The sequence below is a fragment of the Giraffa tippelskirchi genome, chromosome 2 (assembly GCF_054371585.1).
Source record: "Giraffa tippelskirchi isolate mGirTip1 chromosome 2, T2T-mGirTip1v1.2.pri, whole genome shotgun sequence".
NCBI classification, from domain to species: domain Eukaryota; kingdom Metazoa; phylum Chordata; class Mammalia; order Artiodactyla; family Giraffidae; genus Giraffa; species Giraffa tippelskirchi.
The window spans coordinates 141,056,388-141,083,623 of record NC_137276.1 but is presented as its reverse complement, the minus strand read 5'-3'; the positions used below and the strand labels follow the sequence as shown (position 1 = coordinate 141,083,623).

Here is a 27,236-nt window from a genome sequence, read left to right as displayed (position 1 = left end):
TCAGGGTGCGGGAGGATGTGGGGAAGTAGGGCTGGGAGTGGTGGTAGAAATGGAGCCATGGCCCAGGCCGACAGCTGGCAGAAATAAGTGCAGAAATGTTCCACCTCTCTAGGCTCTGCTTTTATCTTTTGCTTTGGCCTCCACTTAAGACTTCACTTGAAAAAAGGAGTCTGGGACTCTAAACGCCCCAACATTTTCCCTTGAGCTAGCACTTACACTGTCTCCTGGGCATCCTCAGCAGGACTGAGACCCAGCTGCCTGTAGCTGTAACCTGCTCCTTAACAGGTTAACCAGCTTCTCCTCTGCATGCCTCGTCTCTAACTGTGCTTCCTGGGGCACCTCCCCCCACACACTATTTGCCTTCCAATCTTTGTTTCAGAGTCTGTTTCTGGAGAAACCAAAAATCTAGTGCACAATCGAATTCTTTAAAATAAATCTATCAGTGCATTTTAAGGTTCTGATCTTCCAAAGTTCATTTTGTTGCTCTCTGAATAACATATTAAAAACAATATAAGAGTTAAAACATACACTAAAGTTTAATGTCCATACAAGACCTTATAGCCATTGATTAGTAGGCTATGGATGGAGATGTCTAAACTACGTTCTTTTCTTCTGTTTTTTTTGGTCACTATCTGATCTAAATAAAGAATATTAAAATACAAAATAATATAAAAGCACGAATAATAAATATGGAAATGAATACCAAATTTCCCTCTTCAGTCTATCATCCATTCCATTTTGAGCAGAGCCCTCCACATCATTTCTATTTCAAATAGACATAGCATCATATATTTAACCAATGATTTAGTCAAACTCCTATTCATCCTTCAAGACCCTAAACCTAGGGCTCACTACCCCCAAGTAGCATTCCCTGAAGTACCCTGATAGGGTCTCTGTTCCACAGCACCTTGTTGCTATCTCTACCCATTGCTAATCATGTTTATAGTGTTTGCCTACCTTTCTCACTGGACTGTGGGACTCCCTAAGGAGAAGGGCCAAGTCATATTCAACCATGAGCAGTGGTTGTTTGGTAAACATTGAATGAAAAATAAAAAAAAGAGTAAGACAGCCTGAGTTTCTGATGCAGGTAACAAGGTGGATGGCAGGCTAGCATTATACACATCTTTTAAAAAATCCCGAAAAGACACTGTTACAGATCTGAACTCTACCCTTCTTGCTTCGACTCCAGACTGAGAGCTCCTCTTCTGCCTACCACTGCCCCTTCAGCATGCCGTCTCCTCTCACACCCTGAGACTTAGCTCTGGACTTTCCTGTTTTCCTGCCTTTAATATACCTTACTTGGTGAGGGGCTATGGACACAGAGATGATTAAGATATGACCTCTGCCTGACGAAGACAGAGAGATGCATGAGGGGCCTCACGGCAGACCCACTGAGCCCACAGGGCCCCACCGCAGCTTGAGACCAATTAGTGAAAAGTTTCTATACAGTGCTACCCGACCCTCCGCTCAGGATCTGCCGCTGTTTGCTTTGTGCTCCAACCACGCTGTGTGGGCACTGACACGTAACACTCACTCCATGACGCTCTGCTCTGTGTGTGGGTCCCTTGACTGAACTTTAAGGCAGTATTTCTACCACATACACCACTATATTTGCTGAATCCCTCACACACCGTTAATGACTAACCTAGAGATACTGGATACTATATTTGATTTTTAACTTACAAAGAGATATTTTTGCTATGAGGAGTTCAGTTTCTAACTTTAAAGGATGCTGATTAGGTACTGAGAGACATTCAACTAAGATGATAAATGGCCCACTTCCAAGAGCACAGAGCATAGTAACACTGATTCTGTGAATGGTGGTGTGAAATGACATCACATCTTAAAACGGCTCAGTCAAATGCTAGCACTTTAGATACTGAACAGGTACCCATAAGTTCACATCCCTTTAAACTCTACCGTTTTCATCAGCTATGAAGTATGTATGCCTAAGAGCTTTTACCACAAGAAGAAAAAATTTTTCTTTCTTTATATTGTATGTATATGAGACGATGGATATTAGCTGAACCTATTGTGATAATCATTTAGCAATATATGCAAATCAAACAAAAACATTTCTTTCTTTCCTTTTGTTGCTTAGTCACTCAGTTGTGTCCAACTCTACAACCCCATGGACTGCAGCCCATCAGGCTCCTCTGTCTGTGGAGTTTTGCCAGTAAGACTACAGGGGTGAGTCCTACTCCAGGGGATTTTCTCAACCCAAGGATCAAACCCACATCTCCTGCATTGCCGGCAGATTCTTTACTGCTGAGCCATGGGGGGATGCCCTTTAGGACTTGGTTAAACAATGAGTTAACTGAACAGTGATGTACAACACCTGAAGCATCAACTAAAATAACACACCTTTTCCCGAGGTTCCCTTAGCAAGCCTTAGGAAGGTCAACTGTCATCTGAACACAGACCTCTGCATCCTTCCCACTGGCCAGCCTAAAGGAAGTGCACTTGGAGAACGCAGCATCATTTTCAAAGGTTGGCGGCTTCTGGGAATTCTTCCCTGGATCTGAGCAGCCTGCCACCTAGATTACTACAAGAGTTGTGAGGGCTGGTCCCTCCTGTGCTCCCCCTGTCCTGCCTTTCACTGAGCCTTTCTGGGTCTCAGGTTTCTTTTCTTTAGGCATTAGAATCCTGAGAGAAAGAGTGCTTTGTCTCTGTTAGAACTTGGAACTCACTTCCAACCCAGGTTTGATGCCAGGGAATTACACGGTGCCTTTCAGGAGAATGTCATGTAAAGGGGATCATCAGCAGTAGAGGCCTTTACTCTAAGCATCCAGGGAGCTGATAACCTTAATGAGAGATTCAGAACTCTAAGAACTAGGCTGGGTTCAAGTCTACTTTGGAGTGACAGCATTCTTAAATAAGCGTCCCCTTCATTCATTCAGGGTCTCTTTCTCTCTCTCTCTGGTGAAACTTTCTCACCAGCAGTGACCACTGAACTGAGCTAGGGCACAGCTAATCTGATCATCACAATGACTGTCATGGCAGTGATCCAAAAAAAGAAGTTTAGAAGCCATAAAACTAACTGACTTTCTGATGTTTAACTATTCTACAATAAATAGAAGTCAATCTCCTTTGAATGGTGATAAAAGTGGTGATTGCCAGTTACAAAATTATTGGATAAGGCCCAATGCGACATTTGTTTCAGCACTAGAGATATAAAAGAGTCTACTGTGAAGGCTACTATTGTTAAGTCTGTATAGAAGTTACTTAAACCACTTTGAAGTATCTCTGAAGGACTCATAAAAACCACTATCTACTTCTCAATGATTACACACTGATTAGAGATCATTTCTGTTATGTATTTATTAAAGATAGATGTGAACTTGAGAATAGCTGCTAGTTAAAGGCATATATATGTGTATACTCATGTTCACAAATGATAAGATTGCATTATCTTGCAGCTGTTTCATATGTAATCCTCAGCGTTCTTTCTCTTTTTCCCTTTACCTCCTGTTCATCCTAGTATTTTTATTCTGTGCAATTTTACTGTCTTAATTTTCAGAGTATCTTATATGCAAATGATATTCATTATTTGGATCCAAAACACCACTTACTCTCATAAAGTTACTACACTGTTACTCCCATGTTCAAAAATATTTCTGTGTAAGTTAATAGCTTCTAAATTTGGTCTGGTCTTTGGATTTAACTATGTGGGAGGCCTGCTGATCCAATTTAGGGAGTATGTTAAGAAAATATTTCCATAGCAATATTGGCTTCACTTCTAAAGTACCATCACAAAAAATACAAACATAAAGGAAAATTTAAAAGGAAAAGGTCAAAGAGATCATTATTCAAAGACAAAGGATATTCAAATTTAGGGATTTCATAATCATCTGTTACTGTAATTCCTTAAGTGCAAAGACCCTTGAATCTGTCTCCAGATCTATGGCTGTTTATCTTTCAACGGATTGCTTCTTGTAGGGACTGTTGTTCTCCTTAGGTCGTTTACTCATGTCTGGAGCCAACAAATCCATTGTTTCTACAACCTAAACGTTAGCGGATGGAAACGATGCAGAACAGCAATTCCTGGTTACATTTATTTACGTACTGAAAACAAACTGTCCAGCACTTCAGGGGAGACTTCATCGAGCATCACCATCGAGCAGAGTAAACCATGTCAGGTGGGAGCTGGGTGGGACTGCAGAGGTTAATTCCTAAACCACTTAGAATAGTATCCAGCTTATCTCTCTGGTATAGCAGTGGTATATGGGTCTAGTCCCCAAGACACCTAACTGTTACAGTCTTGGGACAAAAACCTAGTATATTTGTACCTTGTTTTATTTAACAAATAAGTACTTGGATCTTCACAGTATCTGGGTTTCTGAAGCATAAATGACTTGCTTAATTCAGGGTGCCCAAAGTTCTAGAAAGATGACTAGAATCTACAGGTCCTTGATAATGCTCCTATACCTAAAACAAATCATCTGCAAAACTTTGAAGAAAAATATATGAGTATTATTTGGAAGTGTTACCAGATGCGGCTGCAAGAAAAAAACAAGAACAACAATCCTTTAGACAACTGTGTGCCGAACTTTCTGCAGCTGTTTCTTTTCCTAGAAGGTGAACAGCCCTCCTTCCCACTTCAGCATGTTGCAGGGAGTCTTTCCTTTGCCTAATGATATGCTATAAACTATAGGAAAATACTCCATTCCAAGGACTCTATAAATAGCATATAATTTACTTCTCAGATAATCCAATGTGGTATTTATTATTCAACCTTCCAAAGATAAGGAAACCTCGGCTCAGGGTCACAGAGACAGCTAATGGCCATGCTGGGCCCCAACTCACAGGACCCCCCACCACCCCTCCATGCTGCTGCCTCCCATCCTGGCTCCCAGCCATCCCCACATCCCACCAGGCTGGCTGAGCCTCATCTGAGCTGGCCAGGCTACCAGCATCTGTGTCACCTGGCAGAGCCTCACTACAGCCACTGCAGTCTGCCACACATTTATTTACCAAATATTTGTTAAGGGCTCACACTGTGCCAAGGACAGTGCGAGATACCAGGAGCACAAAGATGAATAAGATACAACCATGGACATGAACTTCAGACAGAGGGGAGAGGAGAGGAAGGAAGGGAGAATAATGGTATAAACAACTAATGGGGATCAGAAGGATGGGTGGACTGTCACCCAGCAGAGGTTTATGTGGGGACCAATGGTGGGTGTGGTGGACAGAGGAACAACATGGCTCTCTCAAGATGTCTGCATTCTAATCCCTGGAACCTAAAACGTAAAAGAGACTCTGCAGATGTGACTAAGTGAAGGACCTTGAGAGGAAGGGACTACCCTGGCTTATCCGGGTGGGCCTGAGGTAGTAACAAGTGTCTGTAGGTAAAAGACGGAGGCAGGAAAGTCAGAGTCAGAGAAGGAGGTATGAGAATGCAACGGGTGTAAGCAAGCAATGCGGGCAGCTTCTAGATGCTGGAAGGGGCGAGGAAACAGATTTGCCTGAGAGAGGAGTGTAGCCCAAGCTGATACCTTGATTTTAGCCAAATGAGACCCACTTGGGACTTTTTGACCTCTTAGATAACAATCTGATTATAAGTACACTGAACATCATGACTATTTACACAAAAAGCTGTCTACCTTGCTGTAAAACCTGGAAAGATTTTAGCACTTAATAAACACTGAATCGGGGTAAGGACCAATGCACATAAATACTGTTTTTATCTTGCTGGAGCCACATGATCCTCAGAAATAGACTCTATCATCTGCAGTAAAGAAATGACCAGGTATAACTCAAGAAAAACACTGTGTGTGTATGTACACATGACAGAGACCAGATGAAGCTGTCTGAGTACAACTGGGACAGTCAACTAAATTGTCACTCTGCCTTCTCATGCTGATTATGACTTCTGAGTCCCTCATGGGTTCTTTCTGCTGCACTGTACATGTACGCCTGTTTAAGGACTCTGCCCTCAAGCCTTCTCTAATCGCTCCCTATACTTTGCCCCATCCACAAAGCTATCATCCACTCCTATCACTCCCTCACATGTGTTCCCCCATGGCTATCTCACTGCCCTCTCTCCACAGCACTGATCTACCAGATCCTCTTGACTGCCCACTTACTCGTCTTCCTGGATACCCTGCTTGTGAAACAAATTCCACACGTCTAAGAATGGCACTGAAGATACAAAAAAGAGACAGACATGAACTTTTCTAGAGGAACTCATAGATGACTGGGAAAGACACAAAAACAAGGAAACAGAGTGCAATATATCACATACACACAGCGAAGCTGAAGAAAGAGCAGTGGTACTAAACGCCAAGTGGAGCATCCCTCTTGACGGGACAGAAGTCAGGGCAGCCAGCTCAGAGGCAGCAACTCCTGAAAGGAGGCATCTAAGCCTGAAAGCCCAGCTATCCGTGACACCTGATATCTGACAGGTCGTCACGCCTGATGGATTTCTCTAGAATGGCTCTAGTGTCCGTCCTCTCCTTGCCACACCTGACGCATCACCCTAACTCTGACTCCCATGGTCTCTCACCAGCACTACAGTAACATATTCCTAACACTTGTCTTGTCTCCTTGGGTCCATCCTCTCTCTGCTCAGGGCACTGCACCTGCCCACTGTTTGATCCTCCTAAAAGTACAGTCCTGATTATATAACTTCCTTGCTCGCAAACTCTCAATGGCAACCTGCTCCTTACTGGATTAAGTGCAGACTCCCCAACCCAGCATCAACACCCTGCTCCTCCACAAGTGCCCTATTGTGCCCAGAGTTCGGCACACCTCATGTTTTTAGGTTTAGTCAAACTCAACTATGTGCCCTGAGGCATGTTTGGACCCTTCTGTTAAAGGTCTCAGTATTTGAAACACATGAAGAAATAAGGTTTTCCAATTCAGCTAGAAAACCCTCCAAAGAACTTTGGCTCTCTAAACTCAGATGAAAGGCTGAATCAACATTTTGAATTTTTCACTTGAATTTCAAAGCATCTGGCAAAATCGAACTGAAATCTCACAATATCACTACTCCCATTAGGTTTTTTTCCTTGCCATTACAGTATGGACTTATTTTACTCAGCTAATATTTAAGCATCTTTTGAAATTTACCTGGAAAAATACTTTGAATTACTGAGGTTTTCAAAAAATTATTATTACTACATTTACACAGGTAAAGGGAAATTACCAAAAGAAAACTTTTCTGTAGACCTTGTATGTGTGGGAGTGGTGGTGGTGTATCCTTGGAGGTTGGGATGAATACCTAATTGCATTCAGAATATCTAAATAAAGAAGACATTTTAGTGGATGATGACTAAACAGAACACTGCTGTTTTATATTTTCATGCTCCATTAATAACAGCTCTATTTCATAGTTTATGAATAATCTGCAATGGGAAGGGGCCCTTTTGCTTACCTACTGTGTGGTAAAAGAAAAGCATGTTTGAAATACTTAAAAGAGCGCCATTTATGCTGAGAAATCCAGAAGACATACCTGTGGCTTCTCTATTCCCGAAAGAATGTCTTGCACCCTCTTTACTTCCAGCTCATACTCTGCATGGCAAAAAGAGAGAGAAAAAGAGAAATCAGTTAACACCATTAGAAGTCAGTAAGGTTGTCAACTTCCTTTCCCAGGGCCTTTAACAAGGGTTATCATTAAGTCAGTTGCCTGTTACCATGAACTTTCGGTACCACAAGCCTGATGATAAAAATCAGGAATGGGGATGTCTTTGGGGGTATGGATTTCACTGTGATTGTGCTAACTTGACACTACTATTGGTTTACATATTCACAGAGCTGACAATAACACGGAAATCCACCTAATAATTCAACAGGTAACAAGGAATAGAGAACCCTAAGGAGGAGATAGGGGAGACCAGTGCAGCTAGAAGCTGAGCGCAATAAGGAGATAAGGTTGAAGATAGGGGCCAGTTCATGCAGGGCTGTGAGTTCAGATTTTTAAACTCAATTTTTATTCTAAGTTCGATAAGAAACCACTGGCATGTTTTAGTGGAGGGACTGACACAATATTATTTTGAGTTTGAAAATATCTGCTTGTCTGCATGAATAATGAATGTATGGAAGCTAAGAGTGGGAGTAGAAAGACCAGTCAGCACACTGCTACACTGGTCCAGGTGAAGGGTGGAACTAGCCTGAGCTGGGTGTGGTAGTAAAGATGCTAAAAACAGATATGGTTCTAGAGGTATAGGTGCTAAAGGAAAGGGCCCATACATTTCTGCTGATAGGCAAGGATGAGGGTATGTGAAGAACCAAAGTGAATCCCTAGTTTGGGGCTGGATCAACTGAACTGAAAGGATAGTATTTTTAAATAAGATGGGGAGATGAGCAAATTTTGGGGTGGAGCAAGGATTGTTTTTGAAATGAAAAGGGGAGAATTGCTTGGAGGAGAGAGGATGGGGTGGGAAGGATATGCATAAATAGGATAAATGACAGAATTTAAACTTAAGAACCTGTTTTGCTAAAGGAAACATCTGACTTTCACAACTTGCTTGATGGAATCTAATTTGAATCTACAGATTAACTTAACTGTTCAACTAGTTTATGAGCTATATACCTAGAGATACATGATTACTAAGACATGTCCTTGACCCCAGGATATTTCAAGTCTAGTGAGGGGTGGGGTTGGAGGTGAGGAATGGAAGCAAATAGGAGATTACAGAGTGACAGGTGCCATGGTAAAGGCTCTGCAAGAGAGAGAAGTTCTAGAAGTTTCCTACGAACCAACATCTAGCTGAATACTACGGGCAAGCAGACATTTGGAGGAGGAGGGGGAAATGGACTAGGGGTGAGAACAGGTTAGTAACCCTCGCTCTTCACAGGCTGTGCATTCACAACGTTCAGATCTAATTTCAAAGAATCCCACCTCAACCCCTATTCACTTGCCCCAGGCTTCCTCCAGTCATTCTCCTATCCTACTTATTCTCCTGTCCAGCAGTCATCAAAATCAGACATTAATTCTCCCGTTTAATTGTTCCCTCATTTATTACTTCTTTTCTGCTAAAATAAAAGCTTGAGGAAGGAAGATAAACTATAGGTCTGGAGCAGGTAACATTTTTTCTGTCAATAAATTGAAAAAGTCAAAGTGTCAGTCACTCAGTCATGTCCGACTCTTTGCGACCCCATGGACTGTAGCCTGCCAGGTTCCTCTGTCCATGGAATTCTCCAAGCAAGAATACTGGAGTGGGTAGCCGTTTCCTTCTCCAGAGGATCTTTCCCACCCCAGGGATCGAACCTGTGTCTCTTGCATCTCCTGCTTTGGCAGGCAAATTCTTTACCACTGTGCCACCTGGGAAAGCCCATACATTTCTGCTGATAAGCAGACAGTTAAATATTTTAAACCTTGTGGGTCACATAAAGACCTCTGGCACACATTTTTTTTTCTAGCACTTAAAAATGCCACACCTAGTTTCACGTGTGGGGGACACGAGAAGAGGCCACAGGGTAGACTTCAGCTCCAGGACCCATTGTAGGACACACAATGCAGCCCAGAGTGCCTCGCATAGATCCTGCAGGGTCAGAGCCCAGTGCATACTTGTTGACTCAGTAAATAAACCAAGCCTACATAAAAAATAACAAGAACTTCTAGTTGTCTCCACCTTAAAGGGATCAGTTCCTTTTTTTTCCCCATTGCATTCTGCTTGGCAGAACATGTTTACCTTTATTTTGGTAAGAAAAATAAATGGGTTGGTGGCAATATAATATTTTTTAAAATTGCAACTAAAAGAAAATTTACCTTCAAAAGACTGAATGTCTTAAGCTCATTTATAATCATGTATTCGTATTAAGATATAGACAATGGACTATAACCATAAGTCAAAACATAACCTTGTGTTTTCTGGGAATTCCTACCGAGTCAACTGTAAATACTGTATATCTCAGAAGTTAACTGTCAGTAAAAAACACATGAGCACAGTTGCAATAAAGGAACTGATTCAGTTGTTAAAGACAAAACTTTCTGAATCACTGGTTATTCCAGAGTTTGAAGGACCCTATGGTTTCAAACACTCAACAGAGATACAATTCAAACACTAGATACGTTCAAACAGCTAGCTGTTCTGACAGACATTTAAAGTGTCTCAGGACAAGAAGCCAAACCCTATTTTTGAGGTAATAAAGCAGGGGTCCGCAACCACCACCAATCCTCCCCCACCCCATGACCTGTTAGGAACCGGGCCGCACAGCAGGCGGTGAAGGTGGGAGGGTGAGCAAGAGAAGCTTCATCTCAGATCCCCATCACTCCCATTACTGCCTGAACCACCCTCCACACCCCGTCTGTGGAAAAATTATCTTCCACGAAACCAGTCTCTGGTGCCAAAAAGGTTGGGGACCGCTGTAATAAAGTTTTAGATGAGAAGAGAGATGACTGCCTATCCAACAAAGAAAGGATTGAAGAGCTCTGCAAAGGAAGAATCCTCTGGTCTATAACTAGGCATAAGGCATGAAAGAGTGTTTAAAAAAAAAAAAAAAATTGAAGACCTTCTTCCCCCAGCCAGCTTTCAAACACACACAGGTAACAGAAAAAGGAAAAATGGGAAAGGAGGTTGAGTTAGAAGGAGGTGTGGGGTGGGTGGGGTGGGGAGAAAGATCTGCTTAAGACTGGAACAACAACAAAAAATGGGTTTCAGGTAAGAGCCAGACATACAAATGAAAGGCTGACTGAGAGAAAAACAACTAAACAACTTCCAGAGAGAGGTCAGGACTTCCCGTGTCTGTCTTATAATAAGGAAAGCTGGTATTTCCTGAGCATGTAGACATGCGCTGGTCAGGCACTGTTACGGTGCTGATCTTTACAACCTCCTTGGCAAGATGGACAGTCTCCACTCCATTTTATAGCAGGAGGCAGGACTGCAGTCTTTCCTGCACGTCACAGTTTTTGCCTTCAGTTCGGAGCACAATACCCGCACCATGAGGCTGAGGGACAAACGAGGATGATTTATTTCCCCAGGAGCACAAGTGAAGTCACGTAACGTGTGCCAGAGCAAGTTGGAACCTCTGGCTGCATCACCAGGAATGAGGAGTCCCGAGGGAGAGGGTGTGGAGCGGGGAGAGGAGCGGGCTGGGACTGCCAGGTGTTTGTGCTGAGGTGGATTCGAGAAAGGAGGTGGCAGCAGAGACACCCCCACAAGTCTCACGAGAGGGTCTGTGTTTTGGGGTTTCTTTCTTAATCTCTGAAAAAGCTGTCAAATGATTAGAGCAAAGGCCTTTCAGGGACAAGCCATGTGAGGAAAGGAAGAACAAGAAAAAGTTGGCCATGGATGGAGCCAAATAAACAAAGGATTCTGAGAAGATCAAAAATACAAAGGGCAGGACGTGAGGAGGAAAGGCAGTGACAGGACGATCATTACCCTATTATATCAGGAGAAATGTGGTATCAAAGCTAACTGGATGCCTTCTTTCTTTCAAGGTTCTGAATTGTGAATAAGGAAAAAAGAAGAAGAAAATGCATTCACGCTACATTTATTTCATGCTTTTCCATTTGTGTTGCCACAGACTAAGAGAAAAAAGTAAATGCCAGGCACACAATCTGCACAAACAAGAGTGAAAATAAAATTTGTTTAACTGAGCTAAAGTGACAGTTACTTACCACATATAAAATAAACTCTAGTATGAAAGCTAACTTTCTGGTATGAAAATGCCAAAATCCAGGATTCTACCACCTAAATAACTCAATTAACTCAGACCTCTTCCTAAGCAAGATTTAACAGTGCCTGGGAGTAGTTTATGCATTACTACCCTTCCCATTGAACAGCCTAGGAGACCAGCTCTACAGAGTCCGTTTCAGAGCTGGATCTTGCTTCTGTTTGCTTATAGGATGTCTTTTTCTCTACCTCTGTCGCTCTCTCATACACACACCATGAGTGTGTGAGAAAGGAGAAAAAAATAATCCCCTCACAAAAATTAACAAAACATGGAAGAACAGTTCTGGTGATTTTGCCATTAGGATACCTTTCATACCAAGTTTCGGAGAAGGCAATGGCACCCCACTCCAGTACTCTTGCCTGGAAAATCCCATGGACGGAGGAGCCTGGTAGGCTACAGTCCATGGGGTCGCTAAGAGTCGGACATGACTGAGCGACTTCACTTTCACTTTTCCCTTTCATGCATTGGAGAAGGAAATGGCAACCCACTCCAGTATTCTTGCCTGGAGAATCCTAGGGACAGAAGAGCCTGGTGGGCTGACGTCTATGGGGTCGCACAGAGTTGGACACGACTGACATGACTTAGCAGCAGCAGCAGCAGCAGCATACCAAGTTTAAAGAGGAAACTATGTCTTGTTTGTTTTATGTCTTCCCAGGACCCCCAAGAATTTGGTGTGTGTCAATGTGAACAAGAGATTGTCCAGAAGAGGCAGAAGGATAAAGCTGTGGGAAGAAAGGGGCTCTTTCTCTATTATCAGGGCTGCCTTCTGCCCTCTGGTTTTGCAACAAGTAAATTTATCCAGAGGCAAATCTTATACGCCAACTTTGTGTTTCTTTCTCCCCACATTGAAGCTGCCATAAGGCAAGAAAACAGATTAAAACCACCTGCTTCAATTTTGATTGTGACCATGGCTGAAGTGGGCAGACACGATAACTCACCTTTTGTATCATCACTTTCTTAATATTTAAAAGTCTTTTCCCTGCAGTGAAGGCTGTGATCAGTAAAAAAAGATTACGGGGCATTCTCAGATAGCTTGCCAAACAGCGGGAGGTGGGGAGGTGGGGTGGGGTGTGGGGGGTGTGGGTGTGAGTGTGTGTGTGTTAGTTGCTTCAGTCGAGTCTGACTCTTTGCAACTCCATGGACTATAGCCTGCCAGGCTCCTCTATCCATGGAATTCTCAAGGCAAGAATACTGGAGACGGTTGCCGTGTCCTGCTCCAGGGGATCTTCCCAATCTAGGGATCAAAATCAGGTCTCCTGCATTGCAGGCAGATTCGTTACCATTTGAGCCACCAGGGAAGCCCCAACAGAGAGGGTGGGGAGCATTTTATTTTGTAGATATGGACACTTTGGGGGTAGGGAATTTCTTAAAAAGGAATTAAGATGGAAGCCTCTAGTTTAAATATGCCCCAATGAGGTGAAAACTACACTATTTGGAAAGGCCAAAAAAAGGGAAGAACTTCAACTAAGCAACTTATACCCTTCTTCCCTCCTAAACGCACATCTCCACCCAAGAAAATAAAGCATTTTTAGCAAAGGGAAGCTTAAAATAAAAATACACTAGCAAAGCAAATAACATTTTTCTGAAAAAGGACACAAACAAAACAAAAAACAACCCCACACACAGAGGGAATATGTGTCATGTGAAATTTAAACTTTCTACAAATAATGGTTTTCATGTTTGTTCCAAAAAGAACTGTAAGTTCAGACTGTTTGTATAACTGTAAGGCCTAAATTAATTAAAATATCCCACTTTATAAACACAATTTTTTTCTTTGGCTTGTTTCACATTTTTTTCCCTTCTTAGAAAAGGAATAGAGCTAGACACTTAGCTGCTAGCTATAGAATGTATTTATGGTTATAACAGCAGCCCCTTCATTCCAAAGAAATGACATCAGCATTATTTCTCTGTAACCCTTCTGTCTAGTTCTCATCCACAGGGCTCATTTACAGATATGCCCAGCATAACATAATATGCTCTCTCAGATTTGCCAAGGAGCTGACTTAGCTACTCTCTTTAACAATTATATATAATAAACTAAGGGCATGGAAAATATGCAACTTCTGGTCATGCCCATTTTTAGGATAAGAGGCTTAAAATCAAAAGCAAACATTTAATATAATAACTAAGTGAACAGAAATAAACAGTACTTCTGTATGAAAAAGGAAAAAATGACTCAATAACAGGGACACACTGGCTATCTAGTCAACGCCTACTAATGCTGATGAAAATAAATGAAGGTGAAGGAATGACAGTTTTCAGTTTACAAATGCTTACTGAATTGCTTTACTAATCAGAAAAATGTATCTGCATCTTCATGTTTTAAAATATGACTTATCCTGTATGGAAAAAGGAGGAATCAATAACTGCATACAAAAGTAAGGTTAACTACCTAAGAATCTCCATTTAGTAATTATGATCCACACTGGTGTTAAATACAAATATTAAAAATGTGCAAAATTACAAGGAATAAATTCATGTAACATAAAGACAATGCAGTTAATCCCCAAAGACAAATGTGCCACAAATATCTTCAGTTATCAATCATCCTGATGCTACAAATGCAAAGACAAACAGCTTTCCAGCCATTTAGCTGGTTAAGTGGTTACTTCATGTGAAATCCTGAAAGACAGACAAGGGAACATCAGACTCTCAATAGTGGACAAGAAAGCAGCAGATAGGTGAACGTATGTTGTGGGAAGTTGCCTTTCAGTCTAGGAAAACATTTTCAAGAGCAACTTGGGTTCCAGATAGAGCCTGGAACTTTAGAGAAAGCAGAAGATGACAGATGAATTCCTTCTGCAGCTGGTGTGGCCAGCTGGACAGGAGGGAAGACTGGAGAAGGTAAATGGGACAAGGGAGGCTAATTTCCTCTGAGCTTTTGTTGCTATTTCTGGAATTCAGGAGAAAGAGTGATCTTCTGTCCCAGCCCAAGATTTGAGCAAAGCCCTACTTGGAATATTCACATCAGTCTATCTGTAGGCAAAATGGGTCTCGTTGGGCAAAAGCTGTACTACAATTTAGTTAATCAGGCGCAGAAGTGTGAGATCTGGGGCTTTAATGAAAGAGGAAAGCCCCAGATACATTACTCTTGCTGAACCCCAGGTCAACTCAAGTTTCTCTCTCAAACACATCCTGTGATGCCAACTAAAATGGATGGATGAAACTAGATGGATTCTACCTAAAATACCAGGAGATTCTATGTTCACTTCTGTCAAATTCTCTAAGAAAAATTCTCATTGTTTACTTCACATGGCAAAAATCATATAAATGCATGGAACTGGAGAGAAGCTGCTAGCATTTTCAAGAACAGCAAATTATACAGGGAAGAAAAACCCACAAAAATGGATCAAGTATGAGGTAGATATGCTTGCCTGGCAAGCCTGACTCTAGCACTAGTCCTTTTCTTTCCTTCCCTCTGTGTGTTTGAACCGTGTCACTGGTTAACTGAGCCCTAACCTGTACCAGATATAGCTCTTTTATTTTGGGGGAAGGCTCAGCGCCATGATTACCCAGAAAGACCTGGTACCCTCCCTGGGTGTGGAACAGGAAAGCAATCACTTAAACATAGGATAGAAACGACTTACAAAGGTAATTGAAGCTTATACCCTACATTCTGCACTGGCATCTATAAACATTGCCACAAAATGTTTTTTCGTTAAAAGATTCAGCACGTCACACTGAAAACCTTTCAAGTAGTGTATTCAGTAATTCTGCAAGACTGTTCAACTGATTTTGCAAGACAGAATCCAGAGAGCCCAATTTTGTAACACATTAAATCTGAAAGAGAATTTTAATATTTATACCACCCATCGAGCAAGTTTTGAATAGTTTTTACAAACACATTTTAAAATTTGATGTCTCTCATGACAAAATTGTATGCATTTGGGGATGACAGATAGTCTATAACCAAAGAACCCAGTGAAGCTCATCAGCTTATGAGGACCATGTCAAGTGCTACCCAGATCCAATGTTAACTTCATGTGCTAGGTCTCTAAATAACTTATCAGAGTTCTGGCATATGGAAACAGCTTTATCATCCAATGGTACAACCTACCTCACTGAGGAAATCAACAAATGCATATAGTCACCCGGCAGGTAATGTCAAGGAGTTAGTGGACATGTATCAGGCAAAAGGGAAGGGTAAAGACTGTGGAAAACTGAAAAATGCTTCACCCTTTCTAAAGGAGGCAGCTGTTATGTATCCAATTATCGCCAAGCAGGATCTTAGGAATCTCAGGTGACAGACTGCCATTTTTCCAGAAAATCTGGAAGTGGAAAATTTTCTGTGAAATTGCCTGATCTGCACAAATATGTATTTTGAAACATTTCCAATCTATAGAAAAGTAAAGGAACAGTACTATGAGCTACCACATGCCCTTCACCTACACTGACCAATCATTAACGTTTTGCTATACCAGCATGTTCATGTTTTGTCTCTATATACACACACTTAAAAAACTAAAAATTAGTTTTCTTTTCAGAACTATTTGAAAGGAAGTTATTGATTTTATGACATTTTACCCCCAAAACTTCAGCATGCATTTCCTAAAAACAAGGACCTTCTTGTACATAACCACAATAACATCACAACCAAGAGATTTAACACTGAGAGAATACAATCTAATCTGTATTCCATACTCAAACTTCCCTAGTCATTCCAATATGTCTGTAACGTCCTCCCCATATGAGGATCCAATCAAGGAACATGTGCTGCATTAGTCCCCTTTAATCTAGAACAAAAATCTCCTATAATTTTTGTCTTGCTAAAGTTAATATTTTTGAATTGTCCAGACCAGTTTTCTTATAGCATATAAAACTATCTGGATTGTGTGACTATTCCCTCATAATTAGATTCATGCTAAAAATGTTTGTCAAGAGCTCTATATGAATGTACCTCCTATTCCATCCCACAAGGAAGCACGCAATGTCAGTGTGAACCTTTTGGTGATGTTCAGCACTGGGGTCACTTAGTTCCAGTATTATGTGACATACTTCCCTGTTGTCAAAGGTACCCTCTTCCCCTTTCACCTGATGGTTAGAGTAAATATTAACAACCACTGTTAGAAGATATTACTATATTGATAGTTGTAAGATGGTGATATTCCTAACTCTATCATTCCTTCTATATTAATTAGTTTCCTCTCCCACATCTTTGTGCATCTATGAAGTCATGGATTCTTATTATTTTTTATTACTTTTCCATTCAAGAAAACTTGTCATACTCTTTGCCATCATTCTTTTGGATGCTAAAACTGTGTCAAATACAGCCAGTAGGAGATCCTTCAAGCTGTTTTCTGTGACCCTTTGTCCATTTCCTTGAGACTTCTGTTTTGAATACCTGTTAAATATTCTGGATTAAGATCACTTGGCTAACTGTGAGAAAATGTGCAGACTGCAGGTGAGAGATATTATCAAGTAGAATTCACCCCAAAATTCTGGATTTGTCAAAAGCCACTATTACTCACGAACTTTCTTATTTAAATGTGAATAGGAAGGGAAAAAATCATCTAAGTATTTCTTGTTTCTGTATCTTTTAGAAATTGAAGTTAAAACAAACCAATAACATAAGAACCATCCTAAATGACATTTTAAAATACAGTGATTCCATGTTCGATGCATGTGACAAGGGCTCAGGGCCGGGGCAATGGGATGATCCAGAAGGATGGGATGGGGAGGGAGGTGGGTGGGGGGTCCAGGAAGGGGAACACATGTAAACCCATGGCTGATTCATGTCAATGTATGGCAAAAACTATTACAATATTGTAAAGTAATTAGCCCCCAACTAAAATAAATAAATTTATATAAAAAAAAAATACAGTGAACTTGAAGTCTAGAAACTTAAACATGAATCATGGTAAACTTTGAGTGGAAAAACATAGAATACATTTGGGTCTTCTTGGATTATATAATTTCTGCTCTCAGTTTCATTTGATCCTGTTTTCTTTCTTTTTCTTCCTAATCAACATTTCCTTTAAAAAACAGATAATCAAGAGAGATAGCAACACCTGCCCCAACCCAGAAAAGAAAACAGACTGAGAAACAAACTAAAATGAAAAGTTAGATTAGGCCAGTGAGCAGGAAACATCTCTGGGGAGAATACTAGCTATGAGACATTTTTCTCCAGAATTGGGACCATTGTGATGACCAGAAGTGCTCTATTCTTACAGGTTTTCCTTTTACCCTTCAAAACATCTATAACAGAGCAGACAAATCTAAGGTCAATGTGAAAGAAGTCTTAAGTTGTTTACAAGCAAACTACTCTATACCAAAGTCATATGGCACTGATTTTGCTGTCTCAATCTAAATCTTTTATAAAATTGAATTACTTGGAATTTAAAATTTTCAGTTTCCTGTCTAAAATAAAGGACTCTCTTGAGCCATGCAGTTGGCATCTCTGTTGTCCAAATGGGATGCCCCGTTGTTCAAAACAGGAAAGTTGTAGGTCTACTAATAATGTCTTTTGCATGCATGTATATTTTAAAATTCAGTTAAAAGGTCTGAGAATTACATTTCTACCCCAAACCAGCTCAATAAATGGCACACTTTACCAGCCAGCCACATTTTCAAGTCTGCAGGTGATAAATTGTGCTCACTTGGGCAACAGCTGAGATATGTAACTCCTGGTCTACAGTGAGCTCCTCAGGCCCTGGGGAAAACTCATGAGCAAAAGTAGCCATTTGGGTCATGAATCGAAGGGCCAAAAAAGAAAATTGCTTAAGATGAAAATATAAAAGATAGCACAGAAGAAAAAAACAAAAGAGATGACCAAAAAAAGAGGGTAGTGAATAAGGAATGACTGACAGAGATAAAAAAGATTTCAAATATGGTTCTCAGAAATTAGACAATTTTAGACAATTTTTTATCTAGGTAATTATTTTATCTAAATAAGTTCTAGAAATTATAGTGATAAAATTTCCATTACAAGACACCAAAATGTAAAAGGTTAATTTTTGACAAAGCTTGAAGTTACCCAAGGGTGACAGGACAGTACAGAATATGTGTGTGAGTCTATCCTTCCCTTCCTGGTCCAGTTTCCCTTTCTCATCCTTCATACCTCTGCTGAGAAATCCATTCTTTCAGGAAGTACTGCCTTTATCACCCTCTTGCAATGGTTCTCTTTGTAGGGTCTCCCCTAATATCCCATCCTCCTCTTGATATTTAAGTATATATTCTACTGCATGTTCTTGTTCACAGTACAGCTGGCTCTTGAACTACATAGGGATTAGCAGGGCCGACCTCTCCTTTAGTTGAAAATCCATGAATAACTTAAAGTAGGCCCTCCATAAAAACAGTCCCTCCACATATGCATATTCAACCAACCACAGATCGTGTAGTCCTATAGTATTTACTATTGAAAAAAAAATCCAGACCCGCAAAGTTCAAACCCATATTGTTTAATGGTCAGCTGTGTAGCCTCCACTTCTCCAAAAACAGTAAAGGTTGGCTTCCCTGGTGGCTCAGATGGTAAAGCATCTGCCTACAATGCGATTCCCTGGGTCAGGAAGATCCCTTGGAGAAGGAAATGGGAACCCACTCCAGTACCCTTGCCTGGAAAATCCCATGGAAGGAGGAACGTGGTAGGCTACAGTCCATGGGGTCACAAAGAGTCATACATGACTGAGTGACTTCACTTTCACTTTCTTGAGTACAGGAATCATATCTGTGCTATGTGTCACTGATCACCCAGTACCTAATATCTGCATAGGAACAGGTATAGAATGTCTGACTGAATAAATGGTCAGAGACCATTGATGAACAAATGCACATACTGTGCTTTTATTCTCCGAATATTTAGAAACAAGCACATAAGAGATGTCATGGTGGAGATCCTTATAAGGGAGGACACCTTGGCAGATCATGATATTACATCAAATAACACATTATGATAAACCTGTGTCAAAAATCTGTACATTTCTATTTCTGCATTGGAAACCAGTATGCACACGCTAAATTAATTTAGTAAGAACTCTACATGTGATGTGGATGAGAAACATTTCTATAGCCAAAGCTAACAGTGTTCCTGGCAGAAAAAATAAAAATAAAAAGAACTCCATAAAGTCATCAAGCTTGCTGTGATGATAAAAATGCAACTGAGCACATTACTAATTAAGCAACTGAGAATTCTTGGATTTCACTCTGGATAGTATCCTGGAGAAGAATGGAGCATTTTATCTACTAGCGGTAACCTTTCAATCTGCTACATACTAACCTCATTTCAGAAAATTAAATCAGAACACACAAAGTTGTTTTTAGAGGTTAAAATGCCTTGGTTTTGTTTAGCCAAGTTAGTTGTTTTCCAGTTTTCCTGTTACACAATAGTTTTTTTGTAGATACAAATCTTGCATCTCTAAAGGACCATTTGAGATGACTCTATTATGCCTATTTAGCAGTTAATTATTCAATCAAATAGGAAAATCTGAACTACAAAAGTATTTGCAAGTCTTTCTTTTTTGCAATATTAATGCATGCTTCCAACTGCCCTGGCAACCCATTTTCCTTTCTGCCTTAGAGTACGTGACTGTCTGGTTGCTTTTCTTTCCATAATTAACAGTCCTCCAACTGCAATCCCTTTGAATGAAAAACTTGGCATTTTCCATGAAGGGATCTCCTTCTTTGCATTCCCCTCTATCCCAGGGCCACAAAGTTGGCATTTGGAGTTTACTGCACACCCAGTATTTATGGCTTACCAACTACAGTAAGCAGTCTAGCAGTTACACGCTTTGAGTAAAACACCACCATTGGCACAAAACTTCCAAGTGAGAGAGTATTTACCCTTCAACAAAAGGCTAATTTAGAATTCTTTGATCCTGGCAATAAACAAGTCACCCATTCCTGTGAAACTTTCCTAATAACCTCCCAAACAACTCTCTACAACTAACAATCAAACAAAGAGATGCCCTAAGAGATAGGAACCAGAATAGTGTGTACCCAACAGTTATACCTTATTCCTCCAGAGTAAAAGATGTTATCTTTTGACTTACAAATTCACCATATGGGATGAAAACACAGTTGTGTATTAAATTTTAGGTTTTAAAGAAGCAAAGTGTGGTGCTTTTTTATTCTTATCAATGTGCCCACCAGAATAAAACTTTATTATAATATTTTGAATACATAGTGCAATGTGAAGAATTACAAACTATAGTTTATCACTTATTATTAGATAGCCCTTTGTCATGTATTGTTGTGGGGTGAATTGTATTCCACTCAAAATTCATACACTTAAGTCCTAACCCCAAGTATCTCACAATATGACTGTATTTGAAGATAGTGTCTTTACACAGGTAATTAAGTTAAAAGAAGGTCATTATGGTGGGCCCTATGTGACTAATGTCTTTATAAGAGGAGGAAATTTAGATATAGATATATACAGAGGGAAGATGATGTGAAGATAAAGGGCAAAACCAGCCATCTATAAGCCAAGGAGAGAAACCTAAAACAGATCCTTCCCTTATGGTCCTCAAACGGAATCAACCTTGCAGACACTCTGATCTCAGATTTCTAGCCCCAGAAACTGTGAGAAAGTTACATATCTGTTACTTAGGCCACCCAGTTTGTGGTACTTTGTTATGGCAACCCTAGTAATCTCATACATGTATCATATATATATTTGTATATTATATCCACCTACTAGATATGAATCCTACAAGTTAAGAATTTTCAGAATTTGCTCAAGAGCATACTAGGCAAACCTAAAAAGACCCAGCATTAACCTCAGGCTTTCTAATTCTCAGTCTCTTTTTCTTCTTAGGGGACCTCCGGACTTCCTTTTGCCCTGCCATCCCCACTGCCTAAGGGAACAAGAAAAGGGTAGGGAGAACAATTTTACCTATGATACATAAGCAAATCTATTAGTTTGAAGGGATTGCTAAACTACTTGGTTCAGCACAAAATAATTACAGTGGAAGTTAAAATGTGTTTATACTACTGCTTCCATAAGAGGTCATATTCAATCACAGAAGCCAATTTAGAAGTCCAAAAAAGAAGTGACTGAAAATCGTTTGAAAAGCTGATCCCAAAAAACCCACTTCCTATGATAATTCTACTGACTATTCCATGCCAATGCATCAGTAACTCAATATGCTTTCCCCTTTCTCCCCATGTATAGAAATATATCATTCAGGATGTTTTGAGGTTAGAATACTATTATGCAGTAATTGTTTCCAAAACACATGTTAAAATATTTTTGCAGCTGACTGTGGCTTTAGAGAAGAAGCACATACTGGCTCCAAAAGAATAGAGACTATGTTGGACCATAAACTACAGCTGTTTGCTGAGCAGTGCACCACCTGAAATATCTTCGTGTTGTTTTCTCCCTAACCAGCTAGTACAGAGTGTATTCAGACTACTCAACTTATTTATGGCTCCAGCTGTTTGTCTGTATTTTCAGACATTCCACAAGGACAGATGTATGGCAGCCATTTTGCTGAAGTCTTTCAGTAAGGATAAAGAACTGCAAAGTGTACAGTGGGTACTAATTTCTGCTCTTAGATAAAGTAACCGCCATTAGAGTATAGATTAATATCTTCATATTAGTAGAATAAAGATCCTAGTTTGACCTTCTTAACAGTCACTGAGTGAAAGTCTCATAAACACTTTCCTTTGTGTAGGAGACACCAACCTGCCAGAAAGTACAGGGAAGTGCATTTTGGGGGAGCTAACGGTTGCTTTGTGCACATATAAGACCCTCATATAGTGAGCCAGAACAAAGAGGTGAGAGGACATGGGGAAGTGGAGCAGTGGCCTGTGATTAGGTGCACCGGAGTTGAAGGCAGCTGATGCAGGTGACTTGTTCGATTGCATAACACAGAAATTTCTAGCAAATGGACACAGAAAGAGATGCTGAAACTGATTCACAAGTTTCCTTAAGCAGCAAGCAGTCGGACTGTTTAGCTGTAATTACTGTGATCTTCACGTCTACATTTTGAATGAAATTTACAAGTCTTACTCCTCCTCCCTACCTACTGAGCTTCTCACAGTACATTATTTAACAGTGGTTACTGAAATGCAATTGAGTAAGAAATTGCACAACCAGAATTATAAATGATTCCATCAAGTGAGTGACCTATGAAGACTCATCATTCACAACAATTAAAGTATCACACTGACCAGTGCTATATTCCAGGAGGATAAAGTGAAATGAACTAGAGAAAACGCAAATAGGTTTTGTGCAGATTTACGTTTAAAGCTACCTAAGATTGTGAAATTATAAGCATTCCATCTGCTCACCAGCTGTGGTCTCTAATCCTCTTTAATAACTTCAGCTTGCACGACTCCATGAGAATCCAGGCGTCTTCCAAATTTCACTTTACATTAGTTGCCAAGATTGATTTTTAGACACCAGTCTCCAGTGAAAGCAGCATAAAGTTGATTTCGCTGGCAGGTGTTAATTTTCAGAGGAGTGAAAGCAAGAGAGACTGAGAATGGAAAGAAAGAAATTAGGGAGGTTCCAAGACCATCACATTGAATTTTTAGGGTTGTATGCTCTTTATCAATGCCCAAAGGCTCAAGCGAAGAATATTCACCTGAAAAGTGAATTAAGTTAAAAGTTGCTAAAACCTGTAAAATGCCACATCTAAAATAAAGATTATATCTGGCTGTGCCTAGAATGACACTCTGTCTTCTGGAGAAATCAGTCCTTCCCCCAGTGCAATCCATAACTTCTGCCTTTCACCAATCAGAGACAGGGTCACAGCACTGTGAAATGTTCCTCTTGTGACAAAGCTAGCTACTTTTTCCTTTAGGGTATCTTTTTGCTTTTACTGAAGCACAGCTGATATACAATATTATATTAATTTTGGGTGCATAGCATAGTGAGTCAGTATTTTTACAGATTACACTCCATTAAAAGTTTTTACAAGACAATGCCTATAATTCTCTGTGCTACACATTATATCCTTCTTGCTTATCTATTTTATACATAGAAGTCTTTATCTCTTAATCCCATACCCCTAATTTGTCCCTCCCCACTTTCTCTCCTCACTGGTAACCATTAGTTTCTTTTTTTCCTTAAGGTATTCATAGAGCAGTTTTTAGCTAGGTTCCATAAAGGTGGTCACCATAGCTTAATTCAGGAACAGTAAAAGTATGTTATTAAAGAAAATACCCATATGTAACTAAGGTTGCAAGCAGGGCTCACGGTAATACGCTTTATTACTTTTACATTCAAGTATCTTTCCAACCCCCCACTCTCACAGAGTTATTGCAGAGAAAGTAAGAGAAGAAAGGATTCCTTTTCTGACTCAAGGTTGGCAACAACCCGAGTTCCAGGCAAACTCTGGTTTATAACACCTCCTATACCTCTAGTTCAGACTGCTAGAATTAGAGGTCTATGCTTAAGCCCAGTGGTGATCTGTACCCCACTGACAATATCATGAACACTAGGATTTGCTTCCTACTCAAATGTGTTCTACCAGAACAAGCTTATCTTCCAGGCTCTGAATCACAGAGGCTTCCTTTCCTAGCATGCTATCTTTAGGGGGCTCTCTGAACCAAGATGGTTCCAACCTTGTTGGAATCCAACAATGTTCCTTGTTCCAAAATGTCAATGTATTATCTTGTACAGCATGCTTTCATATGTGGATGGGATTTCCACTAATAAATCAAAAAAAGAATCTGGTGTTCTTTCTCTCAGTCTGTTAGCATTTAGAAGGTGATGGATCCCCATTTTTATTTCTGGCACTAACCTGAAGTTTACTTAAGAATTCCCTCCTAAGAGCATGCTGACCAGTTGAGTTAGCCCTAGCTGGAAGAGCCAATTGGGAGCAAATAGGCAAACAGTCTCTAGTCCTAGTACAAAGTGGTCAAAAGTCAGGTTTCATGTTTCCCAACAATCAGAAAAGAAAATTTCATCTAATCTTTCAACAGAATAAGAGCAAACAAAACTATCCTGAGTGCCAAAGGTGATGAGTAACACAAGAGGTATCATACCATTTTTTAAATGCTCTAATATAAAAGTGCTAAGAGAAGGAGACTACTAACAGCTACTGTCTGCAAAACACCTCCAAGCTATGGGAGAAATCAATAGTTTAAAACTAAAGACTGAATCAGATTCCACATTAAAATCTGTTCCAATATCGCAAAATGTCTTTACTGCATGCAATCAAGAGTATCTGAGCGAAGTTTTAATTCCTATGAATTACACAAAACTCAGTGTAAACTAGGGCTTCCCTGACAACTCAGTTGGTAAAGAATCCGCCTGCAATGCAGGAGACCCCAGATTCCTGGATCAGAGGGATCCATTGGAGAAGGGATAGGCTACCCGCTCCAGTATTCTTGCGCTTCCCTTGTGGCTCAGCTGGAAAAGAATCCACCTACAACACGGGAGACCTGTGTTCAATCCCTGGGTTGGGAAGATCCCCTGGAGAAGGGAAAAACTACCCACTGCAGTGTTCTGGCCTGGAGAATTCCATGGACTGTCTAGTCCATGGGGTTGCAAAGAGTCGGACATGACTAAGTGACTTTCACTTTCAGTGTAAACCGGATGGAAGAAAACACAAAGTCCAGATTCTGCCTAAGGGTAAAAAAGCTAATGGTAACACAAATAATTCTGAACTGCCAAAAATGACTCCACAACTACCAAAGGGGGTGAACTCTTACTGAACAAAAATGGTGAAAGTGGTGATGGACATTTATTACATTTATTTGGTGGGAAGGAAATAAAAGACTTCATTTATAGGGAAGTCCTTCATCTTTGTGGATGAAATGGGCTCCGCAAAAAATTCTAACCTGGCAGTTTAGTTAGTTCCTCAAAAAAAAATCTTTTGTGCTTCGTGCTGTGCAATTCTGGCACACAAAGATGCGTTATAACTATCTGGTTAACTCTTTCCAGCTGCAATGGAATTCTGTATTTTGAATTAAGCCTTATAAAATGAAAAATTTTAAATACAATAACAAATTCAGCAATTCATATTATCTACAAAAATGTTTGGAAGTTCCTTTGAACGAGCTCTGCACTTGAACCTCTGACAAGTCCAATCTGTTTCAAATACATTCAAGGGGTGAACTCTGGTGGGAGAAAACAGACAGCATACACATCCCCGAACACAGGATGCGGTCAGCTAGTGCCACAAAAGAACGTGTTCTAAAGGGTAACAATAGTTTGAGAAGGCTTCTCTGACTGGGCTACTGGAGGAAGGACGGTGAGGACCCTATCATACAAAGAGCAAGAGAACTTTGGAGACAGCAGTAACAGAAAAGAGTGAAGGTGGGAAAGATCTGGCATCCTTGAGGACTGGAAAGGAAGCACAGAGAGCTGCAGCAAGGCTGGGAGGAGCTGAGGCAGCGGGTGGCTGCAACAGATATTGTCACCGAGTAAAGAGACTGCGCTGCATGCTTGTTCGAAGACTGTAAAGTTGGAAAGGAAAACAGAGCATTTTAATGAGATCTCCTGGTTACTGGGTGGAGAATGAACTGTGAGGGAACAAAAGTTAAAGCAGACAGATTAGCTCAGGGAATAAAATCTCTGTGAAAGTATACATGCATGCCCACAGATTAAAAACTACACACTGATTGAGATTCTCATATGGAAATATGAGAGATTTCCATATCACAGCATATATACCTGCTGTCTTCTTTCATTTACTATCCTGGCTGATACTATATAACCCAGCTGAGTTCTCATGTTTGGCTAAAACTTCTTCCCTCTACTTTTTCTTTCATCTTCACTTACACATCCTTCATTATTCTCTCAATTTTGCCATGAACCTAGAACTGCTTTAAAAAAAATTATCTAAAAAAAAAGAAAAAAAGCACTACAATAATACTGCAAATTTACAGAAGAGTCATCACACTTAGTGAAATATATTTTGGATATACAGAAACTTATTGTTCCATGATAATCAATGTAATTTTATATTAACAGATCTAGGTTTTAGTACATGATACTAATATCCAAGAAGAGTTGCAATTCAAGTGACCAAGAACATGTATTCAATGAAATGTCTAATGGAAAAGCATAGGTTTGAGCCATACTTGCTCTACAATCTGAAGAATCCAGAACATGAGGTTGTGGATCATGATATGTATGCTTCCATGTAGTTTGAAGCTATCCCTTCTTTCGAACACTGCTGATCAGCATAATGTTGTAATGCAGACCGAAACACCATTCTAGACAGCAAGTAATACCAAAAGCAATAAGTCATATTCTCATTTAAGATTTCAACATATTTCCATGAATGTTGTGACTCACAAAAAAAAAAAAAAAGAAAGCCAAATTCTACCAAATGGAAAATTTATTTCAGTCTCCAGAGCTATTCTCAAATAGTAAAACAATTTACCAGACATACTTAAATAGTTCTTCCTGAAGCCCTTTATTTTTCTCATTTAAATTGGTTCCAAAAGAAATTGGCAAAGGCAAAGTATATGCAGTAAGTGATTGATACCATTATGGAAAAAACACGTAAGTTGCTAAAACTAAAGGCTCATGATTATGGGTACAGTTAAGTGGCTTAAATTAGACTGTGTGTGTGTTAGATGCTTAGTTGTGTCCGACTCTTTGCAACCCCATGGGCTGTAGCCCGCCAGACTCCTCTGTACATGGAATTCTCCTGGCAAGAATATTGGAGTGGGTTGCCACTTCCTTCCCTAGGGCATCTTTCTGACCCAGGGATTGA

The 27,236-nt window shown here is 40.2% G+C and overlaps 1 protein-coding gene across 18 annotated transcripts in view; it reads right to left on the bottom strand.

The window, feature by feature from the left end:
* Positions 1-27,236, bottom strand: part of FNDC3B (fibronectin type III domain containing 3B) — a 362,295-nt gene that overhangs the window by 101,203 nt on the left and 233,856 nt on the right. For all 18 annotated transcript variants that reach the window (XR_014077090.1, XR_014077092.1, XR_014077091.1 and 15 more), the window contains one exon: positions 7,457-7,515. Coding sequence is in view for 11 of the 18 variants with exons in the window: in XM_081570938.1 (XP_081427064.1) it covers positions 7,457-7,515 (59 nt within the window). In the remaining 7 variants the exon portion in view is untranslated. The remainder of the gene's footprint in view (positions 1-7,456; positions 7,516-27,236) is intronic.